General features: G+C 49.2%; 1 protein-coding gene across 1 annotated transcript in view; it reads right to left on the bottom strand.

Annotated features, from left to right (window-relative positions):
• RPH3AL (rabphilin 3A like (without C2 domains)) overlaps window positions 1-27,958 on the bottom strand; it is an 87,653-nt gene that overhangs the window by 21,513 nt on the left and 38,182 nt on the right. The window contains 1 exon segment of the mRNA XM_065898039.1: window positions 1,991-2,165. Within this exon segment, the coding sequence (XP_065754111.1) occupies window positions 1,991-2,165 (175 nt within the window).

The raw sequence follows: 27,958 nt of genomic DNA, 5'->3' as shown, positions 1-27,958 counted from the left end.
GTCTGGCCCAAGCTCAGTTGGGGCTGAATGGGGTGCTACGAGGGCCAGGCTTAGCACACAGGCTCTGATCTGGACCACAGACCGCAGCTCTGACCCCAGCCTGCTGCCTGGCACCCCGCACCACTGGTGACGGGGCTGCAGATGGCGAGGGGAAGCCACTTTCCAGCGGCCTCGTGCTCTGGGGGTCTGGGGGGCTTCCAACCCAGTCTGCGGAGGGAGACCGAGTTCACACCGGGGTCGGGGGGACCTCCACATTGCCTGGCCCGGCCTCACTGCAAAGTCAGTTAATAACGGTGCCAACTCCAAGTGTGTGGGCCGCTGGCCTCCTTGCCCACATAATTAAAAGGGCATCTGTGTGTCTGCGTGGCTGAGGAGACGAGAGAAGGTCCTGCCCTTCCCTAGGGATGTGTGTGCATGTGTGTGTGTGTGTGTGTGTGTGTGTGTGTGTGTGCAAGCATGCGTGCTCATGTGTGCTGCACTGGTGCTGGAGCAGACAGGGCACTGAGGCCCCTCGGGGTGAGGCCTCAAGGTCTCTCCTCCTCAATCTACGGGAAACAACATTCTAGACCCGCCAGTGTCCCCCAGCTTCAGCCTCCACAGCCGTATCTCTTGCCTCGGTCTGAGGGACACAGATGCACCCCGACCGGGCTGGGGCAGGAGAAAGCCCCGGCGCTGAAGGTGGAAAAGGGACTCCCCTCCGGCTGCCCGCTGCCCCCTGACTGCCCAGGTTGCCCCTGCACTTGCCGTGGTTCCCACCGAGGCTGCTCTGTGGCAGTGATGGCAGGGAAGGTGAACTCATGGGAATTAGAAGGGCAAACAGAGCCCAGGAGAATTAGGCAGGAAGGCTGGCTGCAAAAACCCGAGTGATGCCGAGAAAAAGTATCTGGGGAACAGACACCAAGCTGTTGATGCCAGTTATGTCTGGAAGGGCTGACCTACAGGGGACTTTTACCTCTAAATTATAGCATTTGACAACTTTCAAAACTGTATTAATAAACATGCCTTACTTTTGTAACAAGAACACCGAAGTCCAAGTGACATGAAGATAAATGCCAGGTCGTAATCCAAACATGGAGATGTTCGAGAGCCCCTCAGAAGCAGCTGCCATGTCTACTCTCTTGGGTCCATCGTCCCCAGTAACAGGATAAGCCCTCATCCCTCTGGCTGCCATGTCTCACGTAGGACCTTCAGACCCTGAGTCTTGGGCTGAAACTCCGACATTTCAGGGCAGAAGGAGTCAAAGCCCCAAGGGCAGGACCCCACCTTTTGGTTCCCGCTCTGCCACAGCAAACTGAGAAAATCCCTCCTCTTTGGGCCTCAGGCTACTCATCTATAAAATGGGGCTACAAACTACCTGTTCTGTCCACCTCCAGAGTCTGTTGTGAGACCAGGAACTTTGAAAATAAAATCACAAGCACTAAAGCATCATGAAAGCAGTGGAGAGCCGTCCACCACCCCAAGCACTGTTATCATGACCCATGGGGCGCGCTCCCCTTCTGATGGTGGCCACTTAGGACACACCCACATCAGTGCAGTCACCACAAACGCCAAGGGGCCCTGGGCACACCGTCTCTTTGCTTGTTAAGACCAGGGAAGCCAGGAGTCCCCCTTCCTGAGACATAGACAAGCACTGAAAAGAGGTGGTACAGACCTGCCTTAGAAAGATGCATTTTCATACTTTGCAAAAAACGTCAACTGACATCACACTTCTGCACAGATCCATAGTGCTGTCCATGGCATTGCTGCCCCCAAATTAGTGCTTACTGGTGAAGCGGCCCCCAGGGGACCCTCCTGATGCGAGCAAGCACCCTGCTGAGGACCAGCCACCCACGTGGTGCAGGCGGGGAGCCAAGGGCACAGAGAGGGCCAAGGACCAGTGTGAGCCACGTGGACGGGTGGCGGGCCCCGGCCTGGTGCATGTGGCGCTGCTTGGTTGGCTGATGGCTAAGATGTGGGTTGCCATCCCGGAGAGGGCGCAGCGGGGACTTACCTCTCTCTCGGGCCCACGTGTAGATGCGGCTGCTCTCAGTACTTCTGGGCTCTTGCTCTGCTGGCTCCGTGGGCAATGGTCGGAAGTGGGGGTGATCGGCCTGGCTGGGGGTCTTCAGGGGCAGGATGTACTTGGGGATCCCTCTGTAGAACCAGGCCCCCGACCTCTTCCAGACCTGGAGGGGGAGACATCTGCTCAGAGCACAGGATGCAGAGCAGTCCTCCCTGTACCCTGCTCCCAGCCGGCCCCGCCTCCCAGAAGGCGCTCAAGAGGCCACTGCATTCCTCCGGGCTGCCCCTTCCCCTCGAGACTCTGGGCAGAGCGACGAGAGGTCAGGGGAAGAGCTGGGCTGGCCACGGCCTGGCACTGACCATGGTCTTCGAGAGCTTCTCGGGATGTGATTATCTCTGTGGGGGGCACAGACGGGACCCCGGAGTTTAGAGAGAGCCACAGATGAGAATTCAGAGCAGCGAGTGCAATAAGGTTCCTGAACCCTTAACGCCTGCTTCAGAAAACGCCAAGTGCTCTGTAATCTCTTTCCTGATGAAGGAAATGTGCTCAGGGTATTTATAAGAAGAGTGGGAGCGTGTGAAGGAAGGAGGTGACCTTTTCTGAGAAGAGGAAGCCTTGGCGGCTCAGAGCAGATGTGTGGGTTTGAATCCTGGATCTGTCATCCCGCAGCCGGGAGATCTGGACGCATCAACCTTCGTGACCCTCAGTTTTATCATCGGTAGGTGGAAGGCAGGAACAGTGCCAGCTCCCAGGACGGCCATGAGGGTCAGGCTTGCAAGTGAATGTAAATTCCCATAGACTGGTGCCAGGCACAGAGCAGCCACTCGGCAGACATGGTGCCCACTAGCGTCACTGTCACCCTCCTCCTGTCATCTGACAAACGTGCACAGCTTTACAACCAGGGGACCAAGTCTCCTACTCAAAAGGGACAATTTAAAATCAAAAGGCCAATCATCAAAAAATCTACAAACAAAAAATGCTGGAGAGGGTGGAGAAAAGGGAACCCTCTTGCACTGCTGGTGGGAATGTGAATTGGTGCAGCCACTGTGGAGAACAGTATGGACTTTCCTTAAAAAACTACAAATAGAACTACCATATGACCCAGCAATCCCACTACTGGGCATATACCCTGAGAAAACCATAATTCAAAAAGAGTCATGTACCACCACGTTCATTGCAGCTCTATTTACAATAGCCAGGACACGGAAGCAACCTAAGTGTCCATCGACAGATGAATGGATAAAGAAGATGTGGCACATACATACAATGGAATATTACTCAGCCATAAAAAGAAACGAAACTGAGTCATTTGTAGTGAGGTGGATGGACCTAGAGTCTGTCATACAGAGTGAAGTAAGTCAGAAAGAGAAAGACAAATACCATATGCTAACACATATGTATGGAGTCAAAAAAAAAAAAAGGGTCTGAAGAACCTAGGGGCAGGACAGGAATAAAGACACAGACGTAGAGAATGGACTCGAGGACACGGGCAGGGGGAAGGGTAAGCTGGGACGAAGTGAGAGAGTGGCATGGACTTATATATACTACCAAATGTAAAATAGATAGCTAGTGGGAAGCAGCTGCATAGCACAGGGAGATCAGCTCGGTGCTTTGTGACCACCCAGAGGGGTGGGATAGGGAGGGTGGGAGGGAGAGGAAAGAGGGAGGAGATATGGGGATATATGTATATGTATAGCTGATTCACTTTGTTATAAAGCAGAAACTGACACACCATTGTAAAGCAATTATACTCCAATAAAGACGTTAAAGAACCCAAATCAAATCAAATCAAAAGGCCAGAGTCTGCCCCGATTCTCTAGAGGACAGTGTTTCCCACTCCCCAACTCCTCTACACCAACTGGATCTGTGGGATGTTAGCAGGGACCAAGCCAAAAAAAAAAAAAAAAGAAAGAAAGAAAAGAAAAAAGAAGAGCTCTCCATCATGTCCATTAAGAAGCACCAAGTTAAACCAAGCTCTGTTACTGCAGGACTTCTCAGAGCCTTTAATATACCAATGTGCACAGGGCTCTCCAACACAGCAAAAGGACAGATGGTTCTTCCCACTTGGAACCTACCCAGCAAGTTTTCCTAGAGGAACTCAACCCTAGTAATGGGTCTGCAGAACCTTAACTGTAGCACTTACTGTTCCCTCGTGGAGTGAGGTGTATCTATTTCTCCAAGTAGACGGCAGTCACCTCCTTATGCTCCAGAGTGCCAGGCACAGGACCACTGAGTCCAAACACTGTCCTGGGCACGAGTCACTCAGCCCTCCCTCCCAGCTTTCCTGTGCAGAAGGGCCTGCTTTTGTGTGTGGCTCTTGAATAATGTAGAGATGAATGCTTCTTGGAGCCGCCTTGGAAAACCCTTTCTGATCCTCTCGCAGCCCTCCTACGATATGTAGATATTTCTTCGAATCAGTAATACATGCACATGATCTAAAATTCACAAAGTGTGAAATTAAACAGTCTCCTTTCCCATTCCCAAAGGCATCTGGTGATAACGGTTCCTTGAGGAAACTCTATTATTATTCCCACTTTCCAGATGGGAAAACTGAGGCTCGGACAAGTTAAGCAACTTGCCCAAGGCCAGCCTACCATTCTATTGGCCTCTACTCCACACTGAAGGTTCCCAGAGTCTCATCCCAACAGTCTACAGATGTGAAGTAGGGGCTTGCTAAATTGTGGTTGAGCAGGGGGTAAATCCTCAGCGGGTCAGACATCACCATCATGGATGCTAAGTGTCTAGATGCCTAGAGGGCAGGGAGGTGCCATATAGGGAGAGGAAATAAACACAAACAGCCGCCACCAAGGCTACCCTGTCCTTGTAGAGCTGCTGTGTGGCTCCTGAGACCAGGTGTCCAAGCCCAGGGCCATGGGGGGCTGGTGAGGGGCTCACTTGGCCTCCCTCTGCTAAGCGAAGGCCTGGGCATCCATCGGTGCTGGCTTTGCCTGCCCTCCCCTGGGCGTGCCAGCCTCCTGCCCCCAACATGTCTGGGCCTCGGGGGGGACCAAGTGAAGCAAGCCCTCGAAAGCCATCTGGGCATGGTGGGGTCTGGGTGGGCTTAGGACCCGCATTGCACTGCCTCTCTGACCCCCACCATGGGTGTTGCTTTGCCTTTTTTCCCCTGAGAAATACATACACATCGTGCAAAATTAGGACAATAACAAAAAAGCAAAATGAGGAAGGTCACACAGATAGAGCCCTGCTTAACACTGTGTTGTGAATTTTCTTACACCCTTCCCTGGGCATATATACAATTCAGTTTTCCTCCCTCCCTCCCTCCCTCCCTCCTTTCCTTCCTTCCTTCTTGGAAGAACAGGGTCATGTAGATGCTATTACATGATACTTAACTATATATCACGGCAGTTGTACTGTGTTAATAAGTCACGGTCTCCACATGAAACTATGGTTCTATAGTTTGGATTTATTAAACTTCATTAAATCAACCCGCCACCGATGGGAGTTTAAATTGTTTCCAATTTTTCACTCTTCTGAACAGTGCTGCAAACATCATTGTGGCACACCCATCATCAGACGGCTGTTGGTTACTGCCTCAGGAAATATTCCCTCCCAGGAGTGAAACTGCTGGGTCAAGGGATACGTATACATAGGTGATGATGTATAGTGTACATAGGTGATGACATATAGTGTACATAGGTGATGACGTATAGTGTACATAGGTGATGACGTATATCGTCAGACTGCCCTCAGGAGGGAAAGTCAGATCCCCAGCGGGGCGCTAAGTGACTTCAGGGCAGGGACCCCACATTACACTCTCAATTGTGTTAAAATACACACACTATAAAGTTTACCATCATAACCATTTCTGTGTACAGTTCAGTATGCTAAGTACATTCACCTTGTTGGGTAGCCCATTTCCAGAACTCTTTTAATCTTGTAAAACTGACACTTTACCCATTAAACAAGTCCCCAGGCCCGTCTCCCCCAAACCCTGGTGACCACTGTTCTACTTTCTATCTACGAATTAAGTGGAATCATAGAGTACTTGCCTTTTTGACGTACATACAGTATTCGTTATTTCACTGAGCATAACGTCCTTAAGGTTTATCAACATGTGTCAGAACTTTCTTCCTTTTTCGAGGCTGAATAATATTCCGTTTTATGTATACACCACATTTTCTTTATCCACTCAGCCGCTGATGGACACTGGGTTGCTTCCACCTTTTGGCTGGTCCTTTATTTTTGTCTGTCTCTCCCACCAGAGTCTGCCAGCCGGGAGGGAGGCCCAGGGCGTCTCTGCTCGACACTGGATCTTTAAGCTCCTAGCACACGCCTGACACATAGTAGGTGCTCCGTAAACACCGGCTGAATGACTGAATTGGCAGCCGTGGGTTGTTTGCTGGAGCGTGACCCAATCTGTATAGTCTGTCGCCTTCCTGGGAAAATGGCCGGAGGGTTTCACCCAAGTTCTTGTAATTAATCAAGTGGATTTACCACTTCAGATTAAAAGGGGGATAAAGAGGGAGTGCCTAGCAGGGCGTGCCAAGGCGCACATCCCTGACCTTGAACTTCAGGGCACAAGGCAGCTACGTGCTCCCAGTCTTTCCTCGAGCACCAGTGAGACCCACAGCCCCGGCTGCCCCTGCCCACCCTGGCATATCACAGCCAGCGGGCCCCGTGCCATCAGCTTCATTTCCTGTTGCAACGATCCATCTCCACCCCTACCACCCACTTAAAAAACACTGATCAGTCAAGTGCTTTTGGAAAACGGGATAAAGAGCACAAGACCCAAAGTATTAGGTTGAATTGCATGAAACTACTGATATTCAACCTTTTGTGTGTGTGTGTGTGTGTGTGTGTGTGTGTTCAACCATTGTTGACCTATAAAAACCCCTGTCAGTTTCATACAATTCACTCCGATATTTATGCGCTGCAGGGGCCATGGCCCCACGGGTCTGCCAGGCGTGCAGCGCCTCCCTGGGGTCTAGAAGGCAGGTGAGTTCATTGTACCGGGGCCTTGGTCTGTCCGTTTCTCTCGTGCTGGCGCTGCAGTCTGGGTGGAAGGCCGGATACTGCTGTGATGGGCAGAGACCAGACCAGACTGGCTGGTGATCCCGGACCAGCTGGAGGAGCAGCATGTTCTGAGTCACCAAGGCAGAGGGACGAGAGCACACAGGTGCATCACTAGGTATGGGGGGCACACCGTGTAGAGGTGCATTCAAGACACTGTCGGGTGTTTTGGAAAACGCCTTCCACGTGGGAGAGTCAAACTGGTGAGGCAAGGGGTGAGGGACTCCCAGTTCTGAGCAGCCATCTCCCCTCCCCCCACACCAGTCCCCGCATGTCCTCAGACCTTCTCCCGCCTTGCTGCCCGCCGCCACCCTGTAAAATGCAGTAGCTTTTAATCATGTGATTTCTGCTGTGGGCATCCAAGCTTATCACCCACAGCCCGGCATCAACGCTTGACTCCGTCCCCAAGAACAGCGGTGGGAAAAGCCCTCCGTGGAAATTAACCCCCAACCATCCTGTCTAGGGCCGCAGATGGGGAAAACCTTTGCTTTTTGGAGAAGCCGTGTGATTCTGCAAAGCCACGCTCTGCTCCCCACGAGTGGTTCACTGTGATAAGGCCAGCAAAGCAGCTAACCTTGAAAATGCCATTTAATAAGAAAAAACCCACACAGCCCCCATGACACTTGCGGGAGGCCAGGGTGTGGGTGGCTTCAGCCTTAAATCCTCCCCTCGCACCGCCTCACTCCGCCTCGCGTGCTCCTCTGCCTCGAGGTTTTCATTCCAATTTCACCTCGCTGCCAACCTGACAGCAGATACGGATGGATATTAGCCAAGCTGTTCCCAGGGAATTTTAATTACCATGATAACAATCGCTAATCATCGGCATTTCCGGAAGGGCTGTGGCTGGAGAAGGTGGTAATTGGCAGAGCCTGTTGGACAGAAGGGCAGGCCTAGGGCACTGGCCTCCAGGGAGGATGTGGGAGGGGCGGCCTAAGACCTCTGCCCCTGCTCCCCGCTCTGCCTTCCGTGTGTTACCACCTCTCCCCACCTCCCACACGACTCAGGAGTACACCTGCGTCAGCTCAGGGGAGGCGACCACGCTCTCCGCTCCTCACCCCAGGGGTGGGAGTGGGGGGACAGTCTGGCCTTCGCACATGCTGTTCCTTGCACCTGGAGTGCCCTTCACCCTTGGCTCCATGAGGCAGGGACACTTCCCCTAGGAAGCCTTCAGTGCCACTTTATGCATAATTAGAGCAGCTCTGCTGCCCCGTGACTCTGCTGCCCCAGACCCTCACCCAGCTAAGAAGCTGTGAGCTCTTCCAGGGCAGGGCTGTGCCGGAGCCATCCCTGTATTCCCAGGACCCAGCTAGGAGGCTGTACGTGGCAGGAATGTTGCTGACTGAGTGACTGAATGAACAAACCAAGTTGGCAAAACAAAGGAACTGTCCCCGGGGACAGAGCGTGGGACTCTGCCTTCAGGGGGACCACGTTCTGTTTGCTTAACAAGCTCCAGTCTTGAAAAGCCGTGGGAAATGGCCTGTTACTGAATGTCTCTTAAAGGGTCCACCCACCCTGGCAGGGAGACAGCATAGGTCTCCCTACCCCATTACCTGAACACACACACACATACACCTACACGCACACACACACAAACACACACACAGTGCTGGCTTCCCAGGAGCTCTGACAGGCAAGCCAGACTCCACAACGTGGCAAATAAGACCCCAGGGCTCCGCCAGCTCCTGCCTCTCTCGCCAGCACTGGGGATCACCCAACATAGCCACTCCCACTCCAGGACCACACTAAGCTGTCCGCGCCCCCAGGCCTTTGTACATGCTGATTCTTCTTCCTTCCCTGGGCTGGGAGAATGAAATCCAGCCTTTAGGAAATTACTTTTATCCAGAAGCTTCCACAGAACCAGGCAGGTCTCCCACTTCAGTGCACACACATTTTTATGAAGGCCTATTTACATGTCTGTTTCTTGCGCTAGGTTGAAAGCACCATGACAGCAGGAGCCCCCCAGGCCCCCCGGCACCTGCTAGTAACGTGCTAGATACCTGACAAATACCCATCATCTGAGATTACTGAACACATATCCAAATTTCAAGGCTTTCAACTCAGCTTACTTAACAGAAACACTGGCTCTTAGAGGGTGCTATGGACTGAACTGTGCCCCATCCCCAAATTCATATATTGAAGCCATGAACCCCAGGGTGATGGTATTTGGAGATGGGGGTCTTTGGGAGGTAATTAAGTTTAGATGAGGTCATAAGGGTGGGGACCTCACGATGGGATTAACGTCCTTACAGGAAGAGATACCGGAGAGCTTGCCTTTCTCTCCTCTGTGGTAAGGACACAGTGAGATGGCAGTCTGCAAGCCAGGAAGAGAGCCCTCACTGGGAACTAAATGTGCTGGCACCCTGATCTGGAACTTCCAGCCTCCAGAACTGTGAGAAATAAACTCCTATTAAGCCCCTTGTGTATGTTATTTTGTTATGGCAGCCCGAGTTAAGACAGAGGGAGACATTGCCTGGGAGGTTGTAGTAGATTAAACACGGTCCCAAATTATTTTCCTCTTTTCCCATCAAGAGGTGGAGTCTATTTTCCCCACCTCTTGAATCTGGTCTAGGCTTGTGATTTGCTTTGACACGTACAATGTGGCAGAAGTAACATGTGAAAACTTCTGACCGGTTTGGAACACTGCTGCCATCGTGAGAGAGCCTAGTCCAGCGTACGAAGGACAAAAGGCCACACGGAGAAGAACCAAGACACCCCAGCCAAAAGCCAGCAGTGGCTGCAGAGGAGTGAGGCTTCTTGGACCCTGACAGTCAAACTGTCAGATGACTACGGTCCATGAATGACACCAGGAGACACCAGCAAAAGAAACCCTGCTGAGCCCAGCCCAAGCTGCACATGAGCAAATAAATGATGGCTTTTCCAAGGCATTTAAGCCTCCACACCTCTGGTACGACATCCAACCTCTACACACTTCTAGAAAAAGGAAACAACTGGATAGGTTGGTAATTAACTGAATAAAGTAGGAAAGTTAAATTCAGGGACTTAAAATATATATAGGCTCATTCATCAAATATGAACAACATGCTACAAAAAAGGAACAAATGGAGAATAAGAAAAGGCCCCTAGAAACTAAAACGATAATGCAGAAATATAAAAATGTAAAATAAAGGCCCTAAGATAAGAATGAGAAAATTTGGAAGGTTGGAGTACAAAGATGAAGAAACAGGAAAAAGTGGAAGAAATGATGAAGTCAAAAATGCTCAACTTGAGGGGTCAAGTTCCTAATAATAGACTACTCAGAAACAGAGCAATAGAAAAACATTTCCAGGAGCTGAAAGAGGACATGAGACTTCAGATTAAAAGGTTTTTAATTGAATTTAAGGCAGAAGAAAAGGAAAGTAAAACACATACTCATAAAATCACTTAGTTATAAATATAAAAAGATCCTAGAAGCTTCCAGAAAGAAAAATAGGTCTCTTACAAGGAAACCAGAATTAGAACAGCATCAGACTTATCATCGGCACACTGGATACTAAAAGACTTTGCGTCTAGAATTCTACCAAACTGTCAATGAAACAAGAGAATAGAGACATTTTTAGACTTGCAAGGACTCCAATTTTCCTATACATGGTCTCTTTTTAAGAAGTTACTTCAGGATGAGCTCCAACAAAACAGAGGTGGAAAAACAAGAAAGACAAGATCCTAGAAACAGTGTCTCCAACTCAGCAGGTGAGTCAAAGGGAAATGCCATGAAGACGGCTTTCAGTAAGTAGTGCAGGATAGAGCCGGAAAAGGGTCTGCAGGGGTTTCTGACAGGAAAAGAGAAGTCTCCACGCAATAGAAGGTAAAATCAAGGAGCTGCATAAAAGGACATAGAGTTTCATTATTTTTTTGTCAATGAGAACAAAGGGCAATAAAAAAACTCCAAGGGAAAACTAAAATCATACCAGAAAGTCATGGTCCAAATATTAGGGAACTTAAACTGTGACGTGGTTTAAGATATAAAGAGTTAAAAAGAAATCCATTTGATCATGATACTAGGAATGTTTTCCTTTGGATGGTCCAGGGGTCGAGGTGTCACAAATTACCAAAATGTGATCTTCACATATCATTTGACCCTGAGGTGGTTTTTTTTTTTTTTTTTTTTTTTCGGTACGTGGGCCTCTCACTGTTGTGGCCTCTCCCGTTGCGGAGCACAGGCTCCGGACGCGCAGGCTCCACGGCATGTGGGATCTTCCCGGACCGGGGCACGAACCCGTGTCGCCTGCATCAGCAGGCGGATTCTCACCCACTGCGCCACCAGGGAAGCCTACCCTGAGATGTTTAATGTTTACAAAATGATAAAAAAATTTAAATCCCTAATAATGATTGAGCACTTTGTATGTGTCAGGCACCATTCCAAGAATTTTATATATAACTTATTTAACTCTCACAAAAATCCGATGAGGTGGGTAGCATTAACAGTTCTATTTTACAGATGAGGAAATCAGGCACAGAGAGAACACATGACACAAACAGGGAAGAACAAAATAAAAATTGGACCCCAGGCAGTATAGCTCCAGAACCTGCCCTTTTCACCCTCTTACAAAATCATATACAGGTTTGTGAAATTAAATGCTATTTATTGATTTTCAGCTCTTAGAATTAATTAACCTAGAGACAAAGTGTTGTTTTCTTAGATTCTGTATTTGTCTATGTGGCATCCATTAATCACAGGGCCAAACCAACGGCCAAAGCTGTTTACATCTCCCCTGTGATGCAGCTTTTGCAGGTATGTGAAAGTCATATTACAAACCCTCCAACCGATCCTGAGTCCACACTCTAACCACCCCCTTTACCTAACTCTCACTCACCAAGCCAATATTCCCCCTACCCTAACTCAACCCAGGGCCAGATACCAGGCAACACATGCCGCGGAGCGGCTGGGCCCGTGAGCTATGACCGCTGAGCCTGCGCATCCGGAGCCTGTGCTCCACAACGGGAGAGGCCACAACAGTGAGAGGCCCACAGACCGCAAAGAAAAAAAAACAAAAAAACAGTATCAAAAATTAGGAGGAGAGAGGGGAAGCAGAATAGTCCAAGCTAGCCAGCTCCTCATCTTTCAGAGCATGGAGTCGAGTCGATAGAGAGTACCTAACGTTGATAAATCAAGAAAGTCAGGGCATTGCTGGGTCATATGATAGCTCTATATGACCTAGCAATCCTGCTACTGGGCATATACCCTGAGAAAACCATAATTCAGAAAGAGACATGTACCACAATGTTCACTGCAGCACTATTTACAATAGCCAGGACACGGAAGCAACCATTGACAGATGAATGGATGAAGAAGATATGGCACATATATACAATGGAATATTACTCATTCATAAAAAGAAACGATATTGAGTTATTTGTAGTGAGGTGGATGGACTTAGAGTCTGTCATACAGAGTGAAGTAAGACAGAGAAAAACAAATACCGTATTCTAACGCATATATATGGAATCTAAAAAAAAAAAAATGGTACCGATGAACCTAGTTGCAGGGCAGGAATAAAGATGTAGACATAGAGAATGGACTTGAGGACACAGGGTGGGAGGGGGAAGCTGGGGCAAAGTGAGAGTAGTACTGACATATATACACTACCGAATGTAAAACAGCTAGTGGGAAGCAGCCGCATAGCACAGGGAGATCAGCTCGGTGCTTTGTGGCCACCTAGAGGGATGGGATAGGGAGGGTGGGAGGGAGACGCAAGAGGGAGGAGATATGGGGATATACGTATGCATACGGCTGATTCACTTTGGTGTACAACAGAAGCTAATGCAGTATTGTGAAGCAATTATACTCCAATAAAGATCTATTAAAAAAAAAAAAAGTCAGGGCAGGAGTCAGCATGTGAACTGAAGCAAGCAGTCCATATGTGTTGGGCTGGGTGAGGGAGGGGCGGGACAGGTGACTGCCATCCTCCAGCATAAGCTCTTCAGAACAATTGGATTTTTTCTTAAAAGCACATGCATGTGTTACTTTGATTTAAATTGAAGTACAACAGATTGGTAACTGGGTGTCAATGTTATTAAATTCCCGGGCTGCTTGGCAGGTTGACACATGGTGTTGGAACGGTCTGTGGCTGGTATGTTGAATCTGGATGTGCTGGTAGGGAAGGAAAAGAAAGCAGTAATTAAATTTTTTGTAGTGGAGCAAGATAGGAAAGGCTTAGTCAAGTGATGGTTAGTTTGAAAACACCAGCACGAGTTCACAACACTGACATTTCTGCCCCTGCAGAGAGAGAAGCTCCCCCTCTGATGTCACTGCCCACCCCTAACCTCCAGGAGTCAGAATTTTGACAATGGGAAAACCCTGGACAACTTTTCAAAGGGAACCAGGGCTTCCCAGCATAAAGGCAGGCAGAACTGGATCCCTTTGAAAAGAGAAAGGGCCCAGGGTATCAAGCTGTTCGTGGGAAGAGACGCTTCTCTCAAGACTGCTGGGCAGTACTCAGTGACCAGGTTTCCGTGGTGACAAGCTGAGTATGAAAAGCCATGGTTACTGCCGAGGGCAACAAGCTGATACTCAGCAAGGCGAGTCAACACAGGATGTGCTAATGTAACGCGCACATTTATTTTCAGCATTACTTTATGGCAGAAATGCTATCTGTCCAGTCAAACCAGATTAGGGCCATACGACTTTACAGTTGGATTATCTGCTACCCTATTCAAGCAGGATGGAGATGCGGCATTTATACGACGTGTGTGACTGTGGCATGGATGTGACTGTGCAGGTTTGTTTAGGGTGAGAAGCGAGCAGGGCAGAAGCAGGTCACAAGCCTGTGTCACACATGTGTAACCAGAGGCAGCCTGTGGAGACGGCATCACCTGCCGTCCTGTGTGCCTAGGATGACACCTCCACTTGCCTCTGTCATCAGAAGAGGGCTGCGATCCTCATCCCCCAGAGGTGCGTGGATCCTCTCAGCAGAAACTGAAAACAGAGCATCCAGTCTTCCTAAACAATTGCTCAGTTGACAAACAGATGAATTAAAATAAAAAGCTCCAGAATGGGGGGACGCAGTGGTACCAGAAAGCTCACCAGGATCGGTGAAATAAATGAAAGGTAGAATTCAGTCTAGATAACTCATGTAAATATGACTGAAAAATAATAAAAATGTGAAAGAAATGATGCTTAAAAATAGGTAACAATAATAATCTGTCCCCAAATTTCAGATTGTCTCAACAAAAAGCATTGGGTTCCTCATTTCCCAGGGCAAGTGGAGTTAAAAGGCACTGTTCCTGCTGTAATGTAAGCGATTAGACAAAGATTGGTCGGAATAATTAAAAAGCTATATATGCATATATACACCTATCTGTCTGCCTGTCCATCTAAGACAACTAGCAGAATTAAAACTAGAGAGTTTTTCCATACTGAAATACTTGATTTTCTGACAGTTTTATTTTTCTTCTTTCTTTCCTTCATCTCTTCCTCTCTCACTTTCTTGTTTTGTTTTAAAATTTTTCCCTTTTTCTTCCTTTGGTAGGAATTAAGTTTAGAGCAGTCGTCTTTCCTCACGGCTTACTTCCCCTCCCTCAGAAAGGCGAAGCTTGCAAACAACTTCTGAAGAGGGAGTCTGCAGACATTCCTTCGAACAGCATTCATTCAGTAGCTCCTATGTGTTAAGATGGGGCAATGGAGAGAAAAGATCCAATGTCCTTGCAGATGGGTGGCCCCAGGACCTAAATCCACGAAGGGCTGGAGTCTGTGACTCTGTTTTTCGCTGCCAAGTGAGAGTGTGTTCATGGCCTGCCCTCAGGCGCTATTCTGTCCCGGGAGGGTTTCCCTGTATCCATCCCCCCAGCACCTGGGGTGGAATCCTCAATCTTGCGGTGAGGAGCACAAGTGAGCAATCCGGGGCAGAGCTCCCCTCCCAGCCCAGGCACCCACCAGCCACCCACCAGGTTCTGGCTCTCCACTAATCCCTTCTAAAGTGCTAACTAAGAATTGAGGTGTTAGACGAAAGCTAAATGAGACCCCTCCCAGGAATATTTGCATATTTGTAATTTAAAGGATAACACTTTAAAACACATCAGGCAGGGCTTCCCTGGTGGTGCAGTGGTTAAGACTCCATGCTTCCACTGCAGGGGGACGCGGGTTCGATCCCTAGTGGGGGAACTAAGATCCTGCATGCCGCAACTAAAGATCCTGCGTGCCGCAACTAGGACCCGACAAAGACAAAAAAAAAAAAATCAGGCGCGCGCACGTGTGTGTGTGTGTGTGTGTGTGTGTGTGTGTGTGTGTCTGGTGCTGGTGAGCCAGTGAGAACGTCTCTACCATCCTCCCACCCACCCTAGGCCCCGGCAAGAGTCAACAGGCTCATCCTGTTCACCCCACCCTTCCCCGTATTGCTGGCTGCTTTCAGGCTCCCTACACAGGGCCAAGGCCCCAGCCTCACCAGGAGATGGGCTAGAAATTAAGCCCCAGCCAAGACAAGAGGGCCCGCCCCTGCCCCCCCACCAGGAGCCAGAGCCCTCCACTGGGCCTAAGCGAATTTCCCCTTCATTTCAAGTGTTTTTTTCGCCTTTATTTACTTTCTTATTAGTTATCTCTTCTATACATCTTAGTGTATATATGTCAATCCCACTCTCCCAATTCATCCACCCCTGCCGCGGCACACATACACAGACACTTTCCCCCCTTGGTGTCCATACGTTTGTTCTCTACATCTGTGTCTCTATTTCAACCAGGTCAACCTGGGCGGCAGGCAATGGCTAACATAGCGGAAACGAAAAAATGCAGTGAGAAGAAATATTCTGAGGGTGCTATCTGTTTTCTGGATAATTTAAGCCCCTTGGTTACATTATTTCAGAACCGGAGGAAATGCTTTGGCTTCCATTAACCCCCGGTGAGGGGTTTCCTCGGGCGAGGTTTCTGCACAATTACTGGTGAGGAGCGTTTGCCAGCTTCAGAGGGAGGTGGCATCCAGTAAGGGCTCGTGATGGCTGCAGGGCCATGTGCCCCGGCGTCACAGAGGATTTCTGGGGCGGGCAGGCCAACCTCCAGCTCTGGCCTCACCCTCTCCCATGGCCTCCAGGGGTGCCCCGCTAGCCCTTGCATCTCCCAGATTATCTTGACATGGAAAGGTCCCTACAAGTCACTGAGAACAGAGACTCCCTATCTTCCTTCTCTCTCTGGTCCCAGAGAGACTGTCTTCTCCTTTGTCTAGAACGGTCTTGCAAGTTTAACAAATCCACAGAGGAGAATGATGCTTTCACTACTGTTCTTTTTTTTTTTTTTTTTTTTTTGCGGTACGCGGGCCTCTCACTGTTGCGGCCTCTCCCGTTGCAGAGCACAGGCTCCAGAAGCACAGGCTCAGCGGCCATGGCTCACGGGCCCAGCCGCTCCGTGGCATGTGGGATCTTCCCGGACCGGGGCACGAACCCGTGTCCCCTGCATCGGCAGGCGGACTCTCAACCACTGCGCCACCAGGGAAGCCCCACTACCGTTCTTAATTACTTGCTTCATCAACACTGTACACCCGCCACCTCTTAGTCTTTATTTGCATGCAGCATGAAATCCCTTTGAATCCCGAATATTTAACTATCTTCCCCGTTCCAGCACAGACCTGAGAGAGGGCAAGTGTGCCGCGGTGGTATTTGGCTGCGAAGCCAGCCTCTGTTCCCAGATGGAGGGGGCCACACATGGCAGATGAATAGGGCTAGAACCAGAAAACTGGACAGGCCGGCTACACCCAGCCAGGTCTTTTCAGAGGAGCTTCGTGATTTTGATTCAATTCCCAGAACAACAAACATGCCTCTGTGTAAACACAGTCTCAGAAACATACTCCAAAGCCAACGTGAAATGGTTTCTGGGCTGACCCCTACTTGGCAGAGCCCGTGGGTCTTCCGGTGTTCCGATGTGTGGACTTGAATCATGGACGCCTTCTTCGGTTATGGATCTGATTATTGCTTCATTTCCTATTGGTCTTGCTCCTTCTTGGGGAAAACCTGTAATTCTGAGGTTCCATTGTCTTCTCTGTCTTCCAGATTCATCATTGTCTCCGTTATTGTTTTTAGCTCTTTGGGGTTTTTTTTTCCCCCTGCATTCTGGGAGATTTTAAAGGTTTTTCTCCATATCACTGATTTAAGCTTTTTGGGGTCTGATTTTTGGTGATCTCCTGTTACCTTTTGGGTGTGTGCCTGTGAAATTTAGCGTACACACAAAACCGTATGGAAACACAGTGTGTTTCAAAGAAGCACACTGAAGTAAACATCTGTGAACTCTTTAAGAAATTAAGGGCTTCCCTGGTGGCACAGTGGTTAAGAATCTGCCTGCCAATGAAGGGGACATGGGTTCGAGCCCTGGTCCGGGAAGATCCCACATGCCGCGGAGCAACTAAGCCCATGTGCCACAACTACTGAACCTGTGCTCTAGGGCCCACGAGCCACAACTACCGAGCCCACACGCCAAAACTACTGAAGCCCGTGCACCTACAGCCCGTGCTCCGCAACAGGAGAAGCCAGTGCATCGCAACAAAGAGTAGCCCCCGCTCACCGCAACTAGAGAAAGCCCACACGCAGCAACGAAGACCCAACACAGCCAAAAAAAATAAAAATAAATAAATTAAAAAAAAAAAGAAATTAAATATGACCAGATCTGAGAAGGCCCCATAGGTCCTCCCTGTCTTCCTTCCAAAAGTAACCACCATCTGGAATGTTGTGTGAAGCAATCCTTTGCTTTTCTTCCTATTTTTAAAAACTGCTTATATGTATATTTCTAAGTAAAACATGTACTATTACCTGTTTTTGAACATCGTATTTTTAAATCACTGCGTATTCTTTAGTGACTTGCTTTTTTCCCCTTTTGCTCATTGGGTTTTTAATTCATCCTTTGATATTTATCTGTCTATTCCACCATGAAAGGTCATTTGGGTGGTTTCCAGTGTTTTGCTATTACAACAAATGCTGCTACGTGCATTCTCGGTCATGTTTCCCGGGAAGCAGGTGTGAGAGTTTCTCCAGGCTGTACAGCTAGGAGCAGCGGGTGAGGCTGAATGTCATACACAGATGCCACTCAGGAGGTGCCAAGTGCAACGTGGAGGCGAACCGGCCGGGGAGCCTACTGAATGGCCCTCTCGTTTAGTTTGCAAACAGGGAGCCTCAGGAGCCGGCCTATGACAATGACCCTGGGGTTGATGCAGGGTAGGGAGCAGCAGGCAGAGTTCAAGGGTCAAGGGGACAGTCAGGTGCTGGGACCCAAAACCAGGTTCAGGGATGTAAGCAGTCAGATGACACTCAGGGCCAGGCTGGGCTTCAGCTGTGGGTGCGTTAACCTGGGTTGGGATGAAATAACTTACAAAATCAGGGCAAGGAGAAGCGGGGCAGGGACTCCGGGGTCCCCCAGACGGTCGGGGATCACTACGTTGGCCACTGAGGGTGAAACCTCCCACGTCCCTCCAGCCCGTGGGCCATCCTGGAATAGGAAGGCTGATTCTTGAAGGCAGTGATCGCCAGCTTGGTAGAAATCAGGAGGAAGCTGGTCTAGTGGCTGTAGCCTTTTAGACAGCCCAGGTTCTGCACGTCCTGCTGTGTCCCCTTGGACCTGTCACTTAAGGTCCCAGAGCTTCCATTTGGTGGGAGGAGTGGGGACACAGGGCCCCACATCTGGCCCAGACAAGGACCCCAACAAAGGCTGGTTCTCTTCTTCCTTTTTTCACAGAAGGATTTTCTGGCACAGCAGGAGGACACGCGTCTTGAGTTATTTCCTTAGGAGAGGGGATGGTTGTGTATTTCCAGGGCTGGGCACCACCTAGGAGCTTAATAAATAGCTCCTAAAGGATGGAGTCTCACTCTACTCCCTAGCCCCCATCTGCCAGACAGCTGGCTAGTGGAAGGGGAACAATCGTGCCAGCCAATGTCATTTGGCATCTGGAAAACGTGCAGGAAAAGCTGATTATTCCAAATTCTTATTCCAAGTAATGCAAGAAAAGGACCACAATCAGATGCTTTCTCCCTAGCTTTTCGCCTGCCTCCCCAGGGCCATGTAGAAGAGGGTATCATAGCAGGGAAAGCCAGGTTGTACAGGCCCAACAGCAGGGAGGGGGGGGGAGTAAGCAGGCTGTGGTGTCAGGATGGTGTCACACCAACTGATCACAGGGTCAGTGAAGCTGGTCCACACCTTGTTATTCTCAAGCCCGGTCATGGGGACCGCACGGTTCCCAACCCCATGGACCGCTGAGCACACCTGGGTGGCTGAGTAAGTGGCGGAGGGGCAGCCGGTGATGCGACAGCCAAGTGCTAGGACCTGTGGGCCCTGCTCCTGCTGGGCCAAGGGCTTACTGTTGGAGCACATCGACTCCCCTCCCTACTCCCTGTGGCCAAAGAGCCTCCGGGGACCAACCCCTCCCCCACCTGCCTCTGGGGAACCCAGGACCCCCTCACGTGGAAGGAGGGGGGCCTCACTGGCTCCATGCTGTCCTGTGAACACAGGGTACTGGGTGTGGCCCCATCCTGGGCTGCTTCTTCCCCAGAGAGCCACTGGCCTCCCCGCTACACCTCCTTCAAGTCTTTGCTCACATCTCACCTCCTCAAAGAGGCCTACCCTGGCCAGTCTCCACCCACACCCTTTTTTTTAAACTGTGGTAAAATACACATCACATAAGATTTACCTTCCTAACCATTTTTAGGTGTACATCCAGGGGCATCAAGTGCACCCACACTGCTGTGCTACTGTCCCCACCATCCGTCTCCAGACCTTTTTCATCTTCCCATACCGAAATGCTGTGCCCATTAAACAATAATTTCTCATTCTCCCACTCCCAGCCCCTGGCAACCACCCTTCTACTTTCTGTCTCTGTGAATCTGGCTATTCTATGGACCTCATATAAATGGAAATCCTGGGGACTTCCCCAGTGGTCCAGTGGGTAAGACTCTGCACTCCCAATGCAGGGGGCCTGGGTTCGATCCCTGGTCAGGAACTAGATCCCACATGCTGCAACTAAAACACACCGCAGTGAAGATCACACATGCCGCAACTAAGACCTGGTGCAGCCAAAACAAATAAATAAACATTAAAAAAAAAAAAAAGGAAATCCTACAATATGTGTCCTTTTGTGTCTACCTTATTTCACCTAGCATAATATCCTTAAGGTTCTTCCATGTTGTAGCATGTGTCAGAATTCCATTTCTTTTTTCTTTCTTTTTTTTTTTTTGCGGTACGCGGGCCTCTCACTGTTGTGGCCTCTCCTGTTGCGGAGCACAGGCTCCGGACGCGCAGGCTCAGTGGCCATGGCTCACGGGCCCAGCCGCTCCGTGGCATGTGGGATCTTCCCAGACCGGGACACGAACCTGTGTCCCCTGCATTGGCAGGTGAACTCTCAACCACTGTGCCACCAGGGAAGCCCTCCACTCCTTTTTAAGGCTGAATAATATGAATAATAACAGGCATAGACCACATTTTGTTTATCCACTCATCCAATGGTAGATGCTTGGGTTGCTTCCGCCTTTAGGCTGTTGTGAATAATGCTGTAAGGAACACTGTATATACCCGGAAGTAGAATTGCTAGATCATTAATTTTTTGAGGAGCTGTCATACTGTGTTCCGTAGTGGCTGCGCTATTGTACTTTCCCACCATCAACGCACAAGGGTTCAAATTTCTCCACATCCTCACCAACACTTGCTATTTTCTGCCTTTTAAATATTAGCCATCCTAATGGGTGTGACATGGTGGCCGGTCTACTTTCAACACGGCTACCTCCCTCCCCACCCTGCACCCCACACTCCTGATCTCTTTGCTCTGTTCTACTCTCCTCTTCCTGTGAACATCTAATACACTGTATAATTTGCTCATTTATTAGTTTGGTTATGTTAGGGGAACCACTGACTGAAACTGCCCACCCTGGTCGGGCAAGATCGTAGCCATTTGTATGAGTTATCTTAACAACAGGAGGTCCTGGTAAGGAACGGGGAACTAACAAGCTACCACCAACCGGAAGAATTCAGGAAAGGTCAAAAGGAGAGAGGAGACGCCCGCCCGTATGTCCTACCAACCTCCCAGAATCCTCCTCGCTGGAATCCATCTTGGCTGAGTGATGCGAGCGCCACCAGGAAAGACCCTGAGTCAGAATAAGTGGCCAGAGACAGCCCGGAAACTAACCCCATTGCCATAAAACCCGAGTCTGCGAGCCACATGGCAGAGCGGTTCTCCTGGGTTCCCTTAACCTGCTGCTCTCTGCCTGGGCGCCCCTTCCCAATAAAGTCTCTTGCATTGTCAGCACGTGTATGTCTCCTCGGACAATTCATTTCCAAGTGTTAGACAAGAGCCCACTCTTGGGCCCTGGAAGGGGACCCCCTTCCTGCAACAGTTACGTTTATTGTCTGTTGCTTCTCTCCTCCCCTGGTCCCTGCTAAAATGTAAACTCAAGGCAGAGATATTTGGCTGATTTGTTCATCACTACTTTCCAAGGGCCTAAGACAGTGCCCAGCCCATAGTAAATACTCAATGACTATTACATGAATGGATGAATAAATGAATGAATGCATGAAGAGACAGTAGAGTTGTCAGAAGGAGTTTTGGAGGCAGACACACCTGGCTTCAACCCCTGCTCCATCAATTACTACCTGGTGTCTTTGGGCAAGTGACAGGAAGGCAAGAGTGAATACCTCACTGGGCTCCAGTGAGGACGACGCGAGATACTGACTGGCCCACAGTGGGTGCTGAGTTAACGCCTGCTACTCAGAGCCAGACTGGACTCCCCAGCCAGGACACCAGGCTCAGCGGACTGGAGTGCAACGGTGATAAAGTCAGTTCCCTCTTGGATGAGGCAGCACCTGAGAGAGGAAAGTTCTTTCTCCAGCGCATGGACACAGGCTCAGGTAGGCACCCCAAATAAGGGGCAGGGAGGGGTGGGAGACCACTCTGCCTCCCCACAGGAGGAAGGGGGGCTGCTGGGCCCCAGGGCCCTCCTCCTCCTGCTGCTTCCGCCTGTGTGGGAGGCCAGGAGCCTGCGCTGAGAGCCGCTCCACTTGGCAAAGCAGGGCACGTGGGCGGTGGCCAACACACTGAGGAAGTGTGACCATCCGGGTCCCCTGGGGCCGCAGTGGCAGCAGCCCGGAGCGAGCCAGACACAGATGGCGGGGTGCTCAGGCAGCCACCCGTGCGCCAGCCACCCACTCCTGAGCTCACTCCCGGGCCTCTGGAGGCGACCCTCTGGCAAAGCTGTTTGTAGCAAAAATCCAAACTGCAAGTAACAGCAGGGCCAGAAGAGAACCAGAGCGGGGAAGCAGATGGCAGCTTGCGGTGAGCACGGGCTGCCCTCCTGGGAGCCAAGTGCCACGAGGATGCTGGGCGCGGCTGGATGGCTGCTTCCCACGGGCTCCAGCTGGGAGAGAGGGGGCCCCTGATTCTCCCAACCTCCTGCAGGCTTGTGCCAAGGTGGACCCTCCCCAGGGGCCCTAACTGGGCTACTGGTTACCCGCCAGCCTGTGGGGGTGGGGGTTTGAGATGATTTAAAAAGCACCATGTGAAGCCACTTCCCTACTCCACAAATTCCCCTTTCAGTCAATCAAGAAGCAACAAGGAGAGAGGGGCCGGAAGCAGGAATACAGACCTAGCATCAATGGGCACCGTGGGACCCCAGCCAGGGCCATCTGTGATAAGACTACAGGGAAGTCAAAAGCCCCCTGCCGGGAAAAGGTTCTAAAGTGATCTAAACAAGCAACCCGCTTTCCTCTTTTGCAGCAAACCTCTCCCGAACACCTTTTATATGAAAAGCACTGCAGGAGACACAGTAAGTGTTGGTGCAGCCTGGTCTCCACCGAGCTATAATCAGGATGCTGAGTGAAACAGGGAAGGCACAGCGGACGCTGGGCGGAGAAGAATGCTCTCATCGTATTAATCAGCTTCCAATTACTTACAAATTGGCCTTCTCCCCTTTCTAGCTCATCCGCCTCAGAGAATGCCTGCATCCTCAAAGAAGCCTTCCTACCCCAAAGGTACATTTTAGAGGCTGCAGGAATGGTTTCTAGAATCCTGGGGAATCTGGATTCCAATTAACTTTCCCCCCGATTACAGTATAACTTTGAGTGAGTCACTTTTTTTTTTTTTTAATGAATCGGATTAAAGGCTAAACAATCAATGACGTGAATTTCTGGCTTGGCAACATCACGTGTTCAGAAGCCCCGACGAGGTCCTTCCCAAGCTCGCGCTAACACGCCCAAGAAAGCTCGTGAATAAAGGGCACGCGAACACCAGCACAGGAGGGATCTGACATTTCACCTACAGTCAGTCTCCCCTCTGAAGACAGGCGAGTGGGATGGATGAGACGGGTGTCACCGGTCCACCCACCCTTGCCTGCCTAGCAGGGATCAGGGTGCAGGGTCAGGGCTGTCCCTGGGCAGCCTTCCTGGCGTGGCACGACTACGGGCTTCTGGTGGTGCTCAGGGGCTGTCCTCCCTCCTCTAATTCTGTCTTTATGGATGGGAGATAGACTCCCAGCAAACAACCAGGTAGGTGTGGGAAGGAGCTGACAACAGTGAACTGCATCTGGGAAGGTGTGCTTTCTTAAGTAAAGCTCAATCGTGGGAGAGTGGGGGGAGGGGGGAGAGCCAAACTAGGGGCTGCAGATTTCCAAGTCCTCCCTAGTTCTGTTTTTTTTTTTTTTTTTTTTTTTTTGCGGTACGCGGGCCTCTCACTGCTGTGGCTTCTCCCACCGCGGAGCAAAGGCTCTGGACGCACAAGCCCAGCAGCCACGGCTCACGGGCCCAGCCGCTCTGCGGCATGTGGGATCCTCCCGGACCAGGGCACGAACCCGTGTCCCCTGCATCGGCAGGCAGACTCTCAACCACTGCGCCACCAGGGAAGCCCCCTCCCTAGTCCTGATGGCCAGAGGGCCAGGTCCCAGGAGAATCAGGGTATCTCCTCCGTGGAGCAGAATCCCAGACAAAGGAAAGGGGCTGTGAGCAGTGCTTGAGCTGCTTCTGGTAAACCCTGGGCCTGCAGCTCTCACAGCATCAGGAGGGGGATAAAGGCACATGTGCAACCACCAAGACCAAACACAGGAAGCCACCAAAGTCAGACAAAAGAGAAAAAAAAGAATCAGTGACGTGGAAGAAAAGTTTTAAGATTTTTCGGAATGGAGGGAAAAATGAAGAGAACTTGAAAATGACTTGGTAGAAGATGATAAATACACAAGGCAGAGAATGGCAATGCACTCTTCAAATTACAAATGCTCCCAAGAAGAGACCAGACTAGTTCAGGAACAAAGCAATAAGCAAAAACATAATTGAAAAGCTTTTCCGAATGGAAGATCCAACTATGTTTGTCCTAGACAAAAAATCAGTGAAAATGACCCAGGCATATCCAGATGACATTACTAACTTCCAAATATAGGCATAAATAATACTACCAGGTTATTTAAAAGGGAATAAAAGCATACGCCTGGCTTCAGACTTCTCCCCCACGTCTCTTTTCTCGCCTTCAAAACTACTTTATGCTGAGCATCAGATCTGGTCAGCCCGCCTTCTCCTGTTCTCAGTTTTGACTTCACGGGCTACACCTGCTTGTTGCCTACACTGCATCCTGGAAACTGTCTTCTGGTTCACAAGGTCCTTCCCTGGGGTTCTGCAGGTGTGCCTGATGTGCTATTTAACCAGTCCACTGAGGGATGTCTCATTCCCTTTTCTTTCTTTCTTTCTTTTTTTTTTAGATTTTTTTTTGATGTGGATCATTTTTAAAGTCTATTGTTGAATTTGTTACAATCTTGCTTCTGTTTTATGTTTTGGTTTTCTGGCCATGAGGCATGTGGGATTGAACCTGCACCCCCTGCGTTGGAAGGCGAAGTCTTAACCACTGGACTGCCAGGGAAGTCCCTTATTCCCTTTCCTGTGTCTTTAAATCTTGAACTTGTATCAGAGTTTATTAATTTGCCGACAAGGAAACCAGGAAAGTGACCAAAGAACGTGCCCATCCACAGAGGGAATAGAAATGAGGTGGGACAGGGAGCTGGGAGGCCGAACACTTATATAAGCAGCTGGTTTAATCAGGTAAAGACTGTAGTTTCGTGTGGTCACAAAAACATCATATTCATGGCAGTCAGTACAGTGGATATCAGGGGCCGGGGACTCCAAGCTGTTGGGAGTGCCAACCAGGGATCAAAAATAAAAAACAATGAATAAGAAGCAAATGATAAGGACACATCTGTGTCTGTTAATGGGAATGACAAGGTTTACTGCTCTAAAAAATTACTGAAGTATCATTTGATCGAGTTTGTGAATTCCTTAATAACATTTTTCATTTTTAGAAATGAAAATGGTTCATTTGGTTCTTTTTTCAAATTTGCTCATTCTTTTTTCAAATGTCCTATTTGTTCAGTTTGGCTTCTATTGCTTCTCTTATCTCTTTTACTTAATTTAAAAACTTATTTGGACTTTCCTGGAAGTCCAGTGGTTAGGACTCCGTGCTTCCACAGCAGGGGGCACGGGCTCGATCCCTGGTCGGGGAGCTAAGATCCCACATGCCGTGCAGTGAGGCCAAAAAAAAAAAAAACTTATTTATATTTCTTTCACAGTTTCACTATTATCTCTAGTTCCCTGGGCACCGATTCTCCTAGTTGTTACATTTGCCTACTCTCCCTCATGGTGGCTCTTTTCATGTGCGGTCGGTTAGACAACAGAAGCCAAACTCACAGAATTTTGAGTGGGAAAGACTATGATCAATTGCATTATTAGTCAAGTCACTGTCTTTTTTGTATAAAGGCAACAGCTACTACCAGATAGCAAAAGACTCAGAAAATACACTGTCCACATGTCATTATTTAAGATCACATAGCCAGCTAATTATAAGTCAAAAGCAATAACTCAAGGGTCTATAGGTAATGAGGTTCTATAAACACAGGTGTTTAGTTTTCCCTTCTAAGTATCCATTCTGAGGACATAATCTCAAATGTAGGCAAAGAGCCATGTACACAGATATATAAAGCAATTAGCAATGAGAAGGAAAAAAGGAAATAACTCAGATGGCTTAAATTAGCAGAATATCCGTATGACAGAATGTTTACAAAGAGTTATTGATTACACTGAGAACTGCTTACGATAAAATGTTAATTTTAAAACAGAGGTTCAACAATATAAAGAAAAAAGACACAGAAAAAAGATAGAAAGTAATTATGCCAAAATGCTAACAGTGATTGTCTCTGGATGGTAAGATCATGGATTTTGGGAGGGTGTATATTTCTTTATGCTTTCTATACATTGTGAATGTCAATGGTCCATATTAATTTTATAATCAGAAAAGAGTTAAATGTATAAAATATTTAAAAAAATGAAAACTTCTGCGGGTAACAACAGTCAAGAACTTAAATATCTGGGGTAATACTAAATAAGAAAGATGAAATATCATGGTACTAGCTCTGACATTATAGTCTATAATTTATACTCAACACAGTAGCTAGAATATCCTTTAAAAATTGGTGTGGGGGGGGGCTTCCCTGGTGGCGCAGTGGTTGAGAATCCGCCTGCCGATGCAGGGGACACGGGTTCGAGCCCTGGTCTGGGAAGATCCCACATACCACGGAGCAACTGGGCCCGTGAGCCACAACTACTGAGCCTGCATGTCTGGAGCCTGTGCTCCGCAACAAGAGAGGACACGATAGTGAGAGGCCCGCGCATCGCGATGAAGAGTGGCCTCCGCTTGCCACAATTAGAGAAAGCCCTCGCACAGAAACGAAGACCCAACACAGCAAAAATAAATAAATTAAGAAAAACAAATAAACCCCCAAAAATACATGCCAGGGAATCCTAAAGACCTTCTAATCGATAATAAAAGAGAACTTTAAAAAAAAAAAATTGGGGGAGGATTCAGGTCACGCTTCTCCTCTACTTCAGACCTTCGAGGGCTCCCCATTTCACCCAGAGTAAAAGCCAAAGTCCTTCCAAGGATCTACAAGGACCAACATGATCCGACCCCCGGCCACGTCTCTGACCTCCTCTCCTGAACCTGACTTTGCTCCAGTCACACTGTTCTACTTGCTGTTCCTCAAACCTACTAAGGACACACCTGCCTCAGGGCCTTTACACTTGCAGTGCCCTTTACTTGGAATGCTTTCTGTCCACGCAGCCACATAGTGTGTTCCACACCTCAGCTCAAATGACATTTTATCAGTGAGCCCTTTCCTGACCCCTGTATAAAACAGCAGCTACCCCTACGTTCCCATCACCCCGTCCCCTTTACCAAGTACGTTTTCACCATCTGTGACATGGCAGAACTTACTTTATTGCGTTTGTGGTCTCCATCTCCCATGAGAAGAGTTCTTTTGCCTGGTGCATAGAAGATGCCCAATAAATAAGCACTGAATGCCCGAACATCTAAATGCGTGAGACTGTAAGCTCCTCAAGAGCAGAGGGGCTGAAGCGGACACCACTGCATCACCGAAGTGCACAAAACAGGCAGCAATGCCAACCTGATGGTCCCAGGGACATGTAACCAACATTCGACTCACTCCAGAAAAAAAATACTTATAATTACAGCCAAAGATGACAGCAGGGAAGAGTCAAATGGAAAAAGAGATAAGCGTGTTTGGGCACAGTAATATGAGAGTTTCCATCAGAAAAGGCAAGATCTTCCATCAGGACCTGGTTTTTGCTGCATGACAGAGCTCCACATTTTTATCACAGACTCAGAACCAGCTCTATGTGGCACTTAAAATGACATTTCAGGGCTTCCCTGGTGGCGCCGTGGTTGAGAGTCCGCCTGCCGATGCAGGGGACACGGGTTCGTGCCCCGGTCTGGGAAGATCCCACATGCCGCGGAGCGGCTGGGCCCGTGAGCCATGGCCGCTGAGCCTGCGCGTCCGGAGCCTGTCCTCCGCGACGGGAGAGGCCACGACAGTGAGAGGCCCGCGTAACGCATAAAAAAAAAAAAAAAAAAAAAAAAAAAAATGACATTTCAAATGCTCTATTTAGCTATCTCTTTGTTGCGATTAGATATTTTTCTACGGAAAAAAAAA

The sequence above is a fragment of the Phocoena phocoena genome, chromosome 19, assembly GCF_963924675.1.
Source record: "Phocoena phocoena chromosome 19, mPhoPho1.1, whole genome shotgun sequence".
Classification (NCBI taxonomy): Eukaryota; Metazoa; Chordata; class Mammalia; order Artiodactyla; family Phocoenidae; genus Phocoena; species Phocoena phocoena.
Note: the sequence above shows the minus strand (reverse complement) of the source record. Positions and strands in the feature narration are given on the sequence as shown.